Here is a 15,224-nt window from a genome sequence, read left to right on the forward strand (position 1 = left end):
AACAATGACTGCAGATGCTGGAAACCAGATTCTGGATTAGTGGTGCTGGAAGAGCACAGCAGTTCAGGCAGCATCCGAGGAGCAGTAAAATCGACGTTTCGGGTAAAAGCCCTGATGAAGGGTTTTTGCCCGAAACGTCGATTTTACTGCTCCTCGGATGCTGCCTGAACTGCTGTGCTCTTCCAGCACCACTAATCCAGAATCTGGTTTCCAGCATCTGCAGTCATTGTTTTTACCTAACATCATCAGTGAGCTCACTAATGATGTTATCTAGTGTGGTGACGAAACATCTGAAAGCGAACTTTCAGCTCAACAAGCAAACCTACATCCGAAACTCAAGGAACCCGGTATCAGGAAGCTGAGAGCCCATTGTCAGCCACCCCATCACAACATTAATCACGCACCTTTCATCCAATCCTCAATTTCCTATGGTTTGAGTTCCTCGTTGTCCCCAGCATCAGTGAGCTCACTAATGATGTTATCTAGTATGGTGACGAAACATCTGAAAGCGAACTTTCAGCTCAACAAGCAAACCTACATCCAGAACCTCAACCTGGGCTACAAATCTTCTCAAAACCCGCTAGGGACTAATTCAGTTTATGTAACCTGGTCAGCATGGACAAATTGGGCTGAAGGACCTGTTTTCATGCTGCATGACCCTTTGACTCTAATTAGCAATAGTGCTTTGTTGAAGAAATGGATTGGGGTTTCACTTGTACTTTGTCATTAATTTGCTTTTAGCATCATTTCACTTTGCTAACTTAGTTAATTAAGAAAATCCACTCCTGGTCATCTTACATTAGACTACATGCTTGTTAATGGCTGACTTGACCTTAAGAAAGAAAATGAACCATTAATTGAGATAAAATTTGGCAGAGCACTAACCACTTTCCATTGCAGTACTACTCATTTGAGTTCTCTTGGGAGGACATCAGAAGTAAACACCTTAATCAATTAAATGACTAATTTAGTAATTTTTAAAAATTTGGAAGTAAGTAAGTATTTTTCTGATCATACTCAAAGTTGCTTTATGAAGAGAAACTTTCCTTATTCTGTAATTAAAACCTTGTCTCACCGATCTTTCAGGATGAAGATTTTGGAGTTTGACAATGGGGAATGACAGCAAAGGGATGCTTTTTGTGCAAAATGAAAGATGTTCATTGTGGCTTGAACTGTTCAAAGGAAATTAAATTTGATTTTATATTCCGTATCAGGGTTATTAGTTCAAAAGAGTAGGGAATTTAAAATATGGAGTTTCTTTCCTTTTGTCATTAAAAATGTTAATCAAATGATTCATTATTCTTAATATGCAGAACGTTCTTCAGTCATAAATCTAAACTACTTCCGTTAAAATTTAAAGTAGAAATTATGTAACAACTCCAGGCTATTGATCTCAAACAGTTCTTGTTGGTTTTTAACCTCCACAAAGATAGAAATCTTAATTGCAGATATGCCCTTTTGCTATATTATTTTCTTTCCTAACTCTTTCAACTACTTATCTAACATATTGCCACTTTGTGTTTTAAATACCAGCTGTGGCTCAGTTGTTTGAATGCCTACCTTTGAATCAGAAGGATGGGGCTTCAAGATCCACACTCTGGGTTGAATTAAATGCTCCCTAAATGGAAAGTTCTGAGGTGGGCAGTATTTGACCAAGCAGGAGTGTTTCCACCTGTTCAGGTCTAAGGCGAGATGGGTTGTAGATAGTCTTCCCTCATGAATGCTCATTTGTTAATCGCTTAAGTAGGCAATTTGCTTACGAAGAAGGGAAACTCTGGTTTGAAGGCATTCGGGACCTACTCAAGGAACCCGGTATCAGGAAGCTGAGAGCCCATTGTCAGCCACCCCATCACAGCATTAATCACGCACCTTTCATCCAATCCTCAATTTCCTATGGTTTGAGTTCCTCGTTGTCCCCAGGTCATTACATTACAGGCAGATAACAGAAAGTTATCCAGAGCTGATCACCAGCTCTGAGCAGGCAGGATTTACAGTTCTGGGATCCTAAATCCCATGAAGCCCTGATGCTGTGTTCCTTTTAGCAGGCTTTGCCAAATGGAGTTGCACCTAGCCCTGTTAGTTTTCTAGCTAATCGTGAAACCCTTGTAACCAACATTAAGTCACCAATATTAAATCCCCCCCCTGGGGGCTAGACACAGAAATTAAGGCTGACAGTCCAGTGTGTTGCAGTGGGAGTTCTGTGCTCTTGGAGGTATTTTCTTAAAGAAAATAAGTGCCCTTTCGTTCCACAAAAAATCAAATGTTCTCTGTGGTAAAAGTCTCATTCCTTTCTCACAAGTATTGAAGTTTCAATCCTATCTATTTTTACACTTCAAAACAAAATTACTATGATTAAAATGCTAAATTATACATTAAAATATCAGTTTCGACAAAACATTTTGGCTAAGTCATTCTTTTTGCATTGCCATTGTGAGCTAACGTGCAACTTTCTCAGTTCAATTTATACAATATCATGAGAGATTGCGTATCTCTCCCAAGACCAATAATAGCCTGCATGCAATTAGAAATTAGGATTTTAGCAATGAGTCCATAATGAAAAAAAGTCAATTTACTTTTTAGTTGGAGTAATCCTTTAAAACGTTTTGTTTTATTTTTAGAAGTTATTCAAAGGATATGTAATTTAGTTTAAATGCCAGGTCCTTAACAGTAAAACGCTGTTGAAGGTTTTTTTTCTTAATTTTGTATGAGAGTCTAAATTGTTGATTATAGAGTGGCATAAGATTGTAGAAGAAATTAGTGAGTGCAGCAAATTCCAACAAAATGCTGAAGTGATGGTTACACAACGATTCCATTCTGATAGGAATCCTATCAAGTCTTGTGACGTAATTGTACTTCAAATAAATCATAGCAACAAAAAGGGATGTCATGCTTATTACAATGAACTGTTCTGAATGTAAGTTTAGAGTGAAACCTCCTGACTGTTTGCATCTTATACTATTTCAGCCTTGGTCTTACAGACTTCTGGAGCACAAATAGAAATTGCTGGGGAAAAAGCTGAGCAAGTCTGGCAGCATCTGTGGAGAGAAAACAGTGTCAATGTTTCAGGTCCTATGACTTTTCTTCAGAACAGACTGTAGCTTGGAATAAATGGATATATCTGCTAAAGATGAGGTGGAGCAGGAAGGAGTAAACAATAGGTGGAGATGGAGTCCAGAGAGACAGACCGAACAACAATGGGGCAGACAAAGGAGTGGGTAAAGGTCAACCTGGGAGAATCAGTAGCTACTAATGGGGACCAATAACAGCCCATGTGATAACAAGACCAGGTGGGTGGCGGTTCAGGTAAGAATGTGGAGAAAATACTGAGGACCTAAAATTATTAAACTTGATATCGAGTCCTGAAAGCTGTAGAGTGCTCTAGTGGAAAATGTCAACCTGGATGACATTCTTCCAGGTTGCTCTGAGCTTCACTGGAGTACTGCAGCAAGCCTGAGACACTGGTGTTCGCTAGGGAATATGGTGATATGTTGAATTAGCAAGCAACAGGAAGCTCAGGCTCACTTTTGCAGACAGAACAAAGGTGTTCTGCAAAGCGATCACCCAGTTATCATTTCATTTCCCCAGTGTAGAGGAGATTATGTTGTCAGCGGCAAATGCAGTAGACTAGATTGAGTGAAGTGCTGGTAAATTGCTACATCACCTGGAGCCTTGGATCGTGAGGAGAAAGGAAGTAATCAGGTAGGTGGAATACCTTCTGCAATAGCAAGGGAAGATGTTGGGGATGGAGGAGCAGTGGACAGAGATGTTGTGGAGGGTTTGTTCACTGTAGAAGGCTGATAAAGGAGGGGAAGGGAATATGTGTCTGGTGGTGGTATCCTATTGGAGATGGTGAAAATGGCAGTTAATCATTTGGATGTGGGTTAGAAAATGAGTACCAGAGAAGAGATCCTTTAGCTGTTATCAGAGAGCAGAGAAGGAGATGGATCGGACATGGCTGAGGTTGGTGGGGAATCCTCAGCTGAAGAAGAAGGTGGAAGTTTCAGAGGCTGTCTTGTCGAATATTGCATCACCTGAATAGATGTGAGGGAGACAGAAACTGGGAGAAGGGAATAGTGTCTTTCCAAGAAGCAAGGTGTGAGGATGTATAGTCAAGATAACTGTCGGAGTTGGGTTTGTTGTGGATAACAGTGGCCAGCCTATCCCCAAAAATGAAAGCAGAGATGTCAATGAAGGGAAGGGAGGAGTCAAAAGATGGACCAGTTGAAAGTGTGAGCAGGCTGGAAATTGGAAGCAAATTTTTTTAAATTTTCCAATTCCGGGTTAGAGGGCAAAGCAGCACTGGTAGTGTAATCAATATACTGGGAAAAGAGTTGGAGGTGGGGAAAAAGGAATGTTCCATGTACCCCCCACAAAGAGGTCCCTTTGGCTACTTCTTTGACCTGAAGAAAAAGAGAGTTAAAGCTGAAGTTGTTCAAAGTAAGGATGGGCTTGGCCAGCAGAGAAGGGTGGTGCTGGATGGAGATGGTCCACTCCTCTTTTTCTAGGAAGAAGTAGAAAACCCTGAGACCATCCATTGGGGAATGGATGTGTAAAGGGATTACATGTCCATGGTAACAAGGAGGTAGCTGGAGCCTGTGAAACTGAGGTTTTGAAACTGATGTAAAGCATCAGAAGAATTGCAGATGTAAGTGGGATGGGAGAAGGGGAGAAACAATTGAATCGCGGTAGGAAGAGATGAGTGGGGCAGGAGCAGGCAAAACAATAGGTCTGCCCAGGCAGTCCTGTTTGTGAATTTTGGGAAAAAAGTAGAATTGACCTTGGAGACAGTGGAGGAGGAGACCACCAGAAGAAATGTAACTAGTGACCATTGTCAACACGATGGCCTGGTGTTGCATGTTGAGGTCAAAGTCCAGTCGGGCACTAGGTGGTGTTCAAGGGCTGGGGCTCAGACTCTAATGAAGAGGTTGCTCCACCAGCACCAGCAACAGCATCACCCTTGTTGATAGGCTTGATTACAAAATCTGGGTTGGATCTGAGAACACTGAGTGCAGTGAGGGTGACCAGTGTCACATCAACAGTTCTCAATGAATAGGTCGTGTGCAGGTAAGAGACCAGAGGAAGGGGGCCAGGTGGAGAGAGCATGTTGGAAGTGGATGAAGCGGTTTGTGGGCCTGGGAGAGGACTTTCATCCAAAGAAATGGGCACAGAGGCCAAGGTGATGGAAGAAGAGTTTAGTATTCTGTAATGGTCAGACTTCATTGATGCGGGGACGCTGAGCGATAGAACAAAGTTTTGCTGAGTACAGAACATTCAGTTTCAGAAAGACAAAGGTCAGAGTGATCGTAAGTACACCACAGAAGGTGGGTTTGGGGAAGGGGAGTAATTTTCCAGGGGTGTGTGGATATCTTGAGTTGTTGCATCTTGCGTTGGTTAATGCCTGAAAGGAAAAGAAATTTCTTTATTGTTAGAATATTGAGTGAGCAGAAAAATGAACTGGAACTGGGGTCAGGGCAGTTCTGAGCCAGCACGAGTCCGTGCTGATGGCAAGAGAGGTTAAGAATGTGTACGTGATACCACGTAACACTGAGTAGGTAGCATTGTGTCTGAGCTACAATCAGTTCTGAACAATGGTCACTGGACCTGAAACATTAACTTTTTTGCCATAGATGCTGCCAGATCTGCTGAGTCTGTTTGTGATTGCTGATTCAGCTATTTGTTTGTGTTTCTGATTTCCAGCATCTGCAGTTCTTTATTTTATTTTCTTACAGACTTCTGTGGTTTTGATTATGCATCCTTGTATTTTCTCATCGCTGTTAGATCACTGAACTAGTCTGATTGAAACATAATTTAAACACCATATAACTGTTTTTGATCAATGGGACTATATAGAAGGGTTTTTTTATCTTTAATCATTGACGTCTGCTGAATGAGCTCCTCCTGCTCCAATGCTGCTCTGTATGGGTCCCAATTGCTGCAACATCAAAGTGCTATGTTTATCAATTGCCAAGATGCTGTGCGTTGATCAACAACTCCACTGTGTTAATAATTCGTGTAGTCATTAAAATTATATTATAAAATGGGAACAACCTCAATCTGCCGCTCTTCTTGGCCAGAGTATTTATATTCTCACTTTTTATTATGATGTGCACGTGTGTTTTTATTCTTGCCACATAACTAAGATATTCTCAGACGAATGTGGCCGTAGATGATTTACTCCTCATCTTCATCCTGACTTGGAAATATATCTCTACTCCTTCAGTGTGGCTGGGTCAAATTCCTGCAGTTCTCCCCCGACTGCATTGTGAGTCTATCTACAGCATATGGACTGCAGTGGTTCAAGAATGCAGCTCATCACCACCTTCCCAAGAGCTGCTAAGAATGTGCTATGAATGCTGGCCCAACAAGAGAATTGGTGGGGGGAGAAAAGTCCATCAATGTTATTTGCACATCAATAGAAGGTTTTTTTAAAAAAAAAGATGGCGTGAAGTGACATGTCTCGATTATAGTATGTTTCTTTATAGTAAATGATCCTTCATAGGTCAATTGATCGGAAATTGAAACTTACCATGCGATGAATTGGAGGGATGGACTGGCATCCTATCACTCTATTGCTCTTTTGCATGTTGTTTTAGTACACCAGGATGCTTTCTCTGAAAGCATTATCTGTACAATAAATGAACTTGCCATATACACCATCACTGGATATTATGCTTTCTTAGGTACGTAGACCTGCTGATAGCTCCTGTTATTGACTATATGGAGATAATATGGCCTTCTCTTTAAAGTAGTAGATCTAAGGTTGAAAGTGTCTTGGAAAAAGAAAATATGTTTTACCATTTCTGAAGATCTCCAACACCATATCATCTGAATTTGGGTCCAGAATCAAACTTGATAGTACTCAAATAGCTTTACTCCTGCTCTCCATATAATGCAGTAACTCCAGTGCAGAAGAGCTTCAGTTTTGTTCATCATTTTGACTGAAAACCAAACTGAGGTTAGAAACTCAGAGATTTTTGCAAAAGAAATATGAATATATTTGCTAAATTATAGCTGCTTCTTGCTGTGACCACTGCGCACAAAAATATGACAACTGAATACATTCTTGCAGTGTTTTTCTGATTTTCAAAAATACAACTAAGAGTATCAGATCAATATTTAAAGAGAGAAGTTGCCTTGTGAAACATACCTGTGGGTAGTAATGAAACAAATGTATATCTTTTCACAATTTGCCTGAAGTGTATATAGATTTCTGAAATGCAGTGGTGCATGCCCAAAGGGCAAATTACTTCGAGCTATTTATGGTAAGTCAATCATTTAAAACATTGCAAAAAAATCCTCTGAAGGTATTTTTTTGTGGTATTGCTATGCTGTAGCCAGCTATTTTAAAAAAACTTATCAAATTTATTGGCAAAATTACAAGTGTTCATTTTACTATAGAAGTTGGTTTCTTGGAACCTGGTTTAGAAGAATATTTTCATTCTTTTTGAGGAAAGTTCTAATTGTAATTAGTTGTCAAGTTTTTTTTGTAGTAGTGTAACTCTTAATTTCTGACACTTTTTTAAAAAAAAAACCCTTTTTCACAATACTGATGGTACATTTTTAGTGTGTTCATTTTATGTAATGGAGAGTAAGTTGCTAAGCAACAATGAACACTTGATACGAAAAAGATTTCGTAGGTGAACACAGAATCTTCGTTATCGATTAAAAGCCCCTAGAAAAAACTAAATGGAATGCAGCTCATCAAGGGGCTGGTAGGAGCTGGTAGGGTTGGAGATGAAAGTATTTCACAATTATATGACTATATTGCTTAAAGAGAGGTTAGATTGTGTTGTCATCTATGTGTACCTGATTGGCTGAATGAAGACTGTGAGGCAGGTTGTCAGGCAGTGACGTTGTAATACTTGGCAATTTGGAAATATTAAGCCTTTCCTGGATGTGTGGCCAGTGAAATTTGATTACTGACAGTCTGCTGCAGTGGTTCATCAAGAGACTATATATAGAGAAAAACTATATGACAGTATTTCCCCATTTGGGAGAGGACTTCAAAACTGACTGCCAGAGAGATTAAATTATCCCGTGAAGGCTGCGTGGAGAAAATCCCATCTCCACTCAAATAAATATATTTGACGGCTTGTGGATTATAAAGAGATTGAACCGAGTGATGGGAACTGTTAGTGAGCTCTGTGCATCCAGCTTCCAGGCTTTCCTCTGTGTAAATGTAAAACCAGGTATGGTTGAATGAGATTTGAAACTGAAAAGTAGCCTTTGACCAGTACTGTACGAGACAGCACTTTAAGTGGTGTTTTTCAAAATTGAATAAAAAAGGGCAAGTTGATCAGATACAATGGCCATAGCATAAGGTAACTCCTCGGAAAAGTGAGACACTATGATCCATTATCCATTTTTCAGCATGTTTGTTCAGTTTTGAGTTAAGTATATTTCTTATTGCTGTACAACGATGCTGTTGCAATACTAATTCTGTATGATCTGAATATCCTTAGCAATGAAGAAAACACACTGGAGTTGAGATATTTGCCAGTATTGAATACGGTCCTTTTCACATATGTTTTAAATTCCTTCAGAAGGGAGAACAGTTATAAATAAAAATCTGCATTTACTCCTGAAATTCTGCAACCATTTTTCAAAAATTTGCATCTTTTTTTTGATGAACTTGAAATTTAATTCTAGTTGTGGCTCGATTAGCATTGTTTTTTAGGTAGTTTGATTGCGTTCTTGAGCAATGAAACATCGGGAAACATGCTGGGGGTGGAAGCGCTTGTTATTTTTGAGAAACTTCCTATATTAGCTCACTAACTTGCATTTTTCCCCACTTGAACTGCAGTAGAACTATAGGATCTAGAAGGTTTTGAAATTAATATTGTTGCTGTCTACATATGCATTGTTTTGTACAGAAGAATGCTGAGATGTTGATTAGTATTAATGAAATCAGTAATTTGTTAATTTGAATTTCATAGTCTAACACTCAGGAATAAATTGTGTTGTAGACACTTGAGCATTGATTATTAAAACAAGTTTTGCAGTAATATTCTGTCTAATAATAACTGAGATATATATGATAAATTGTCAAAATGCACAAACATTTGGCTGTATGTGCCAATTTACTTCATTTATGTTGACATATAGACCATATTACAGTTGTTGACTGTCCCTTGAAGAATGATTGTTCATGTTAACAGGATTCCATCGAAGTATAGTGACAGCATAAGGCTAACCATCTGGCCCTTTGTGTCCATGCTAGCTCACTACAAGAATAACTTGGCTAGTCCCACTCTCTCATCCCTTTCCTGTAGCTCTACAATTTATTTTTCTCTTCGGATAGTTGTCTAATTCCCCTTTGAAATCTACTATTGAAACTGCTTCCAGCTGCATTAGGATAGATTTGCAGGGTGATGGATAAAGAACGTGGTGTTTGGGAATAAGTAGAAACACTTTCAGAAGAACCAGAACAGGTAGGATAGATTAAATGGCCTCCTATGCTGTATGTTTAAGAAAAAAGGGGAGCAAGAGAGGAGGGGGAGTGGCCTTTTTGATAAAGGATAGCATTACAGCTGTACTTGGGGAGGATATTCCTGGGAATATATCCAGGGATGTTATTTGGGTGGAACTGAGAAATAAGAAAGGGATGATCACCTTATTGGGATTGTATTATAGACCCCCCCCCCCAGTAGTCAGTGGGAAAATGAGAAATTTAAGGAGATTTAAGTTATCTGTACAAATAAATAATAGGGTGGTTATGTTAGGGGATTTTTAACTTGCCACACACAGACTGGGACTGCCATAGTGTTCAAGGTTTAGATGGAGAGGAATTTGTTAAGCATGTACAAGAAAATTTTCTGATTCAGTATGTGGATGTACCTACTGGAGAAGGTGCAAAACTTGACCTACGCTTGGGAAATAAGGCAGGGCAGGTGACTGAGGTGTCAGTCGGGGAGCACTTTGGGGCTAGCAACCATAATTCTATTAGTTTTAAAATATAGATGGAAAATGATAGACCAGACCTAAAAGTTGAAGTTCTAAATTGGAGGAAAGCTACTTTTGATAGTATTAGGCAAAAAAGTTTCAAAAGCTAATTGGGGGCAAATGTTTGCAGGTAATGGGACAGCTGGAAAATGGGAAGCCTTCAGAAATGAGATAACGAGAACCCAGAGAAAGTATATTCCTGTTAGGGTAAAAGGAAAGGCTGGTAGTTATAGGGAATGCTGGATGACGAGAGAAATTGAGGGTTTGGTTAAGAAAAAGAAGGAAGCATATGTCAGGTATAGACAGGATAGATCTCCTTAGAAGAGTATAAAGGCAGTCGGAGTATACTTAAGAGGGAAGTCAGGAGGGCAAAAAGGGGACATGAGATAGCTTTGGCAAACAGGGTTAAAGAGAATCCAAAGGGTTTTTACACATACATTAAGGACAAAAGGGTAACTAGGAAGAGAACAGAGCCCCTCAAAGATCAACAAGGCAGTCCTATGTGTGGAGCTGCAGGAGATGGAGGAGATACTAAACGAGTATTTTGCATCAGTATTTTCTGTGGAGGAGGATGTGGAAGATATAGAATGTCGGGAAATAGGTGGTGACATTGTGAAAAATGTCCATATTATAACAGAGGTGGTGCTGGATGCCTTGAGGGACAGAATTTACATGTATTTGGAAAGGCAAGGACTGATTAGGGACAGTCAGCATGACTGTGTGTGTGGGAAATCATGTCTCACAAACTTGATTGAATTTTATGAAGAAGTAAAAAAGAGGATTGAGGGTGGCAGAGAGGTGGGCGTGATCGATATGGACTTCAGTAACCGGTTCGACAAGATACCTCATGGGAGACTGGTTCGCAAGGTTACATTTCATGGAATCCAGGGAGAACTAGCCATTTGGATACAGTACTGGCTCAAAGATAGATGAAAGTGGATAGTGGTGGAGGGTTGTTTTTTCAGACTGGAGTTTAGATCAGAGTGGTGCTAGAAAAGCAGCAGGTCAGGCAGCATCCGAGGAGCAGGAAAATCAACGTTTCAGGCAAAAGCCCTTCATCAGGAATAGAGGCAGGGAGCCTCTAGGGTGGAGGTATAAATGTCTGCCCTTTTCAAACTGGAGGCCTGTGACCAGTGGAGTGCCATAAGAATCGATGCTGAGCCCACTACCTTTCGTTGTTTATATAAATGATTTGGTTGTGAACTTAGGAAGTATACTTAGTAAGTTTGCAGATGACACCAAAATTAGAGGTGTAGTGGACAGTGAAGAAGGTTACCTCAGATTACAACAGGATCTTGACCAGATGGGCCAATGGGCTGAGGAGTGTCAGATTTTCATTTAGATAAATGTGAGGTGCTGCACTTTGGAAAAGCAACTCTTAGCAGTGCTTATATACATAATGGAAAGATACTGAGGAGTGTCACTGAACAAAGAGACCTTGGAGTGCAGGTTCATAGTTCCTTGAAAGTAGTGTTGCAGGTAGATAGGATAGTGAAGAAGGTGTTTAGTATGCTTTCCTTTATTAGTCAGAGTATTGAGTATAGGAGTTGGGAAGTCTTGTTGCAGCTGTACAGAACTTAGATTAGGCCACTGTTGGAATATCGTGTGCAATTCTGGTCTCCTTCCTGTCGGGAAGATGTTGTGAAACTTGAAAGGGTTCAGAAACGATTTACAAGGATGTTGCCAGGGTTGGAGGATTTGAGCGATAGGGAGAGGCTAAATAGAGGCAGTTTACCCTGGAGCGTCGGAGGCTGAGGGGTGACCTGATAGAGGTTTACAAAATTTTGAGGGGAATGGATAGGATAAATGAAGGCAGTCTTTTCCCTGGGGTGGGGGAGTCCAGGACTAGAGGGCATAGGTTTAGGTTGAGAGGGGAAAGATATAAAAGGGACCTAGGGGGCAATATTTTTGCACAGAGGGTGATGCGATTATGGAATGAGCTTATGTAGGAAATGATGGAGGCTAATACAATTGCAGCATTTAAAAGTCATGATTTGGAGGTGCTGGTGTTGGACTGGTGGACAAAGGTGAACATCTCTCAATATAATCTAACAGGTTTATTTGGAACACCAGCTTTTGGAGCGCTGCACCTTCATCAGGTGGTTGTGGAGGACACAATTGTAAGACAGAATTTATAGCAAAAGTTTACAGTGTGATGGAATTGAAATTATACATTGAAAAATACCTTGGATGGGTGTATGAATAGGAAAGGTTTAGAAGGATATTGGCCAAGTGCTGGCAAATGGGACTAGATCAAGTTAGGATATCTGGTCGGCATGGACGAGTTGGACTGAAGGGTCGGTTTCTGTGCTGTACATCTCATTGACTCTAAACTTACTCTATTCCATTGTGGCCTTTCAATCCTGAAATGGTTGATTCAGCATATAATGTGCAATGATTTCAAAATATGTACATAGTAATATCTTATTTTTCATTAAGTTTTTTTGAAAAGAATGCTATTTGTCAGACTTATATGTTGATCATGAGAATCATGCTGGAAATTGTAATATTCCCAAATAATTGTTGACTAAAACATAATGTGGCAACAGAATGGTTTATAACCTGTCAACATGCTGACCAGTCTTGATCTTTCTGAGAATGATGCTCTGTCATGTGGTGGATTGTCATCCAAAATGAGCAATCAAATGCAAATATTAATTTGGGGAAGTAGAACCTGTTGAAGAGTATAGCCTGCTGCCTGTCAGTCCAAATGCTGTATGTAAAATGTTTGTTTGCTATTAAAGTCTGTAGTGTATGTTAGTGTAAAGAATGGAACCGACTTCAATCAGCTGATTAAAGCAAGAAATGCTGACAGTAGAATGCTTAGTTTGAAGTTTCTGTTCCTTAACGTAACTTGCATATTCAGACGTTGCAGCCATTAAAATGGTTGAATGTGCAGCATTTGTGCACTGTTATTTATGAAATTAAATATACTTTTTTGGGGCTTAAAAGGAGTCAACCACAAGCAGCCAAAGTGCTGAAAATTAAGATTGGAAGACAGACAAAATAGATTAGAAATTTTACGAATACAAAGCTAAAATCTTTCCATTTAAGAGCATCTTAGATATTCCTTGAGATCTGCATGCTACTTGCATAATCAGTGCAAATCCCATTCAAGTAAAGGTTGTGCTGAATAGGCAAAATTATTTTCAATTGTGAAGCTCGTATTGCGATGGCCATGAGACTTCATCTTGAACTTTTGAATATTTGGCTGGAGTTTAAACTACTGGATTGAGATTTGCAGTTCGTTTAAATATAGTCTCTGGTTTCTTTTTATTTGTGGCAGTCTATGTAAATTATTGCTTGACCTCCCTTATCATTAATACTCAAGAACATCATTTTTAGAATTTCTTCCGGAGAGAATATAATTAACTCAGGACAATAACATTAGCTGTTTGGTGAATCTTGTAGTTTGCAAAACATCCCACTCCTTGCCAGCCCATTGATTGAAAAGCATAATTTTGTGTTTTTTTTATGTTTTCAAAGTTTTAACCCATCATGCCAACTCTACTCCTCAATGTGAGGAGAATTTCAGCTCTGAAATTATTGTTGTTACTAACTGGCCAGGCGATGTTCAGGGCCTCACTCTTCAGTGATGCTTTTTGTATAGTGTCTGTTGTTCACCACTGGATGCTTTTATTTCTTTTCGCTCTGGCATATTATCTCTGGTGCACACCTGATGGGACTCTGTGCTCCATTCCCTTGCTTTGGTTACTTCTGGGTCTGGCAGTGACATTTGCACCTCTTCAAGTTTCCATTCCTATGTCAATAATTTTTACTGTAAGCAACCAGGTAGGTCCGGTTCCTCTACAGTGCTCCCAACATCTATCTAATTTCAGCCTTAACCCACTTCCTGACTGTCTATGGACAACAGCCCACTCCTGAACCCAGAAATCAACTGTCAAAGTCCATGTTGAATGCTTCCAACCCTCTCGCCTGTGCCTTCTCACTCTGTAAGTGGTTTTGTATTATTCCCCTGATTATAGATGTTGCTGCAGTATCACCACCCTCAGACCTTTCAGAGCCATACTGCAATTTTAACATTCATTTCGGGATCGCTTGTACTCCCACTGTCCATTGACCAGGAATGTTTCTTCATGCAGAGCGCTCGCTATTCTCTCCTGAATCACTGCCTTCTTTTCCATTCTCCAACCTCAGCTTTTGGCATTTTCTGAATGCAGCCAATAAGTTGTTTGTGGACTGAACCTGAGCTGCAGTTTCTCATCAGCCACCACATTGAGAACCTTTTCAACAGTTTTCCTGCACCTTCCAGCTGGGACATGTGGTCTTCCACCTTGTTCCATGTTTCAGGGCAAGACATGAAAATGAGTGCATCAGTGAAGAAATGGAGGACAGTCTACACGTGCACTGAAAGTACTGTATGTAAGATAGAGGAAAAGAGACTGACGCAAAAATGTTGTAGAAATTCATAGGAATGAGTTGAATGGAGTGCTAGGCAGGGTTTATACATCAGAATAGTGATGCACTGTTAGGGCAGCTTGCACTTTACATAATACACTGCAGCATCTTTCAAATCTGTGACCATTTAGAAGAACAGATCAATGGGAACGCCACCATCACTAAGTACCCCCATGCCCCTGGCAAAAGCCACACACCTTGCTGACGTGGAGCTGTGTCATTGTTCCTTCACTTCTGCTGGGTTAAAATCCAAAATTTATTCCCTAACAGGACTGTGTAACTACACCACGCAGACTACAGTAGTCCATAGAGGTGGCTTACTGCCACTATTTTGAGGGCAATTTGGAATGGGCAGCAATTGCTGGCCTAACCTGTGAAGCTTACATCAAAGAAAGTAGTATCAAAGGATCAAAATGGGAGATTTAGCTCAATGTGGGGAAAAAAGGGTGTGGACTATCAAGACAAAAGAAGATTGAGTTACAAAATACTCCACATGACATTCATGACTCACTTGTGGACAATCTAATGATGCATTCATACCTTCAGTTGTTTGTATTTCTCAATACCCCACCTGCACATCATTGTACATTTGTGCAATTATGTCCACAATGAAAATATTTTTGAGCAAACCATAACTCAGTTCTATAAGGAGTTGTCTGCTGTGGGTGTTGAAAATTTATAAATCTGCATAACCTTAGGAATGGAAGTTTATTTTACAGCAAAGGTAAGTCGAGCTTGATGATTGTTGCATCCTATGTAATTAGTGCAACAGTAATAATCTTTTCAAAAATACTAATTACACATGTACATACGTACATAATTGCCCCTTAAAATTGGCCAATTAAAAACTGCTTTAATTTAGT

At 39.9% G+C, this 15,224-nt stretch overlaps 1 protein-coding gene across 2 annotated transcripts in view; it reads left to right on the plus strand.

The window, feature by feature from the left end:
* Positions 1 to 15,224, plus strand: part of cyth1b (cytohesin 1b) — a 232,117-nt gene that overhangs the window by 41,463 nt on the left and 175,430 nt on the right. The window contains exon 1 of one of the 2 annotated variants that reach the window (XM_043714919.1): positions 7,952 to 8,189. The exons of the other annotated variant lie outside the window; for it this stretch is intronic. Within the exon in view, the coding sequence (XP_043570854.1) occupies positions 8,123 to 8,189 (67 nt within the window). The 5' untranslated portion in view covers positions 7,952 to 8,122. Of the gene's footprint in view, positions 1 to 7,951; positions 8,190 to 15,224 lie in introns of those variants that run through there. 2 annotated transcript variants of the gene reach the window in all.

This window comes from Chiloscyllium plagiosum, chromosome 24, assembly GCF_004010195.1.
Source record: "Chiloscyllium plagiosum isolate BGI_BamShark_2017 chromosome 24, ASM401019v2, whole genome shotgun sequence".
NCBI classification, from domain to species: domain Eukaryota; kingdom Metazoa; phylum Chordata; class Chondrichthyes; order Orectolobiformes; family Hemiscylliidae; genus Chiloscyllium; species Chiloscyllium plagiosum.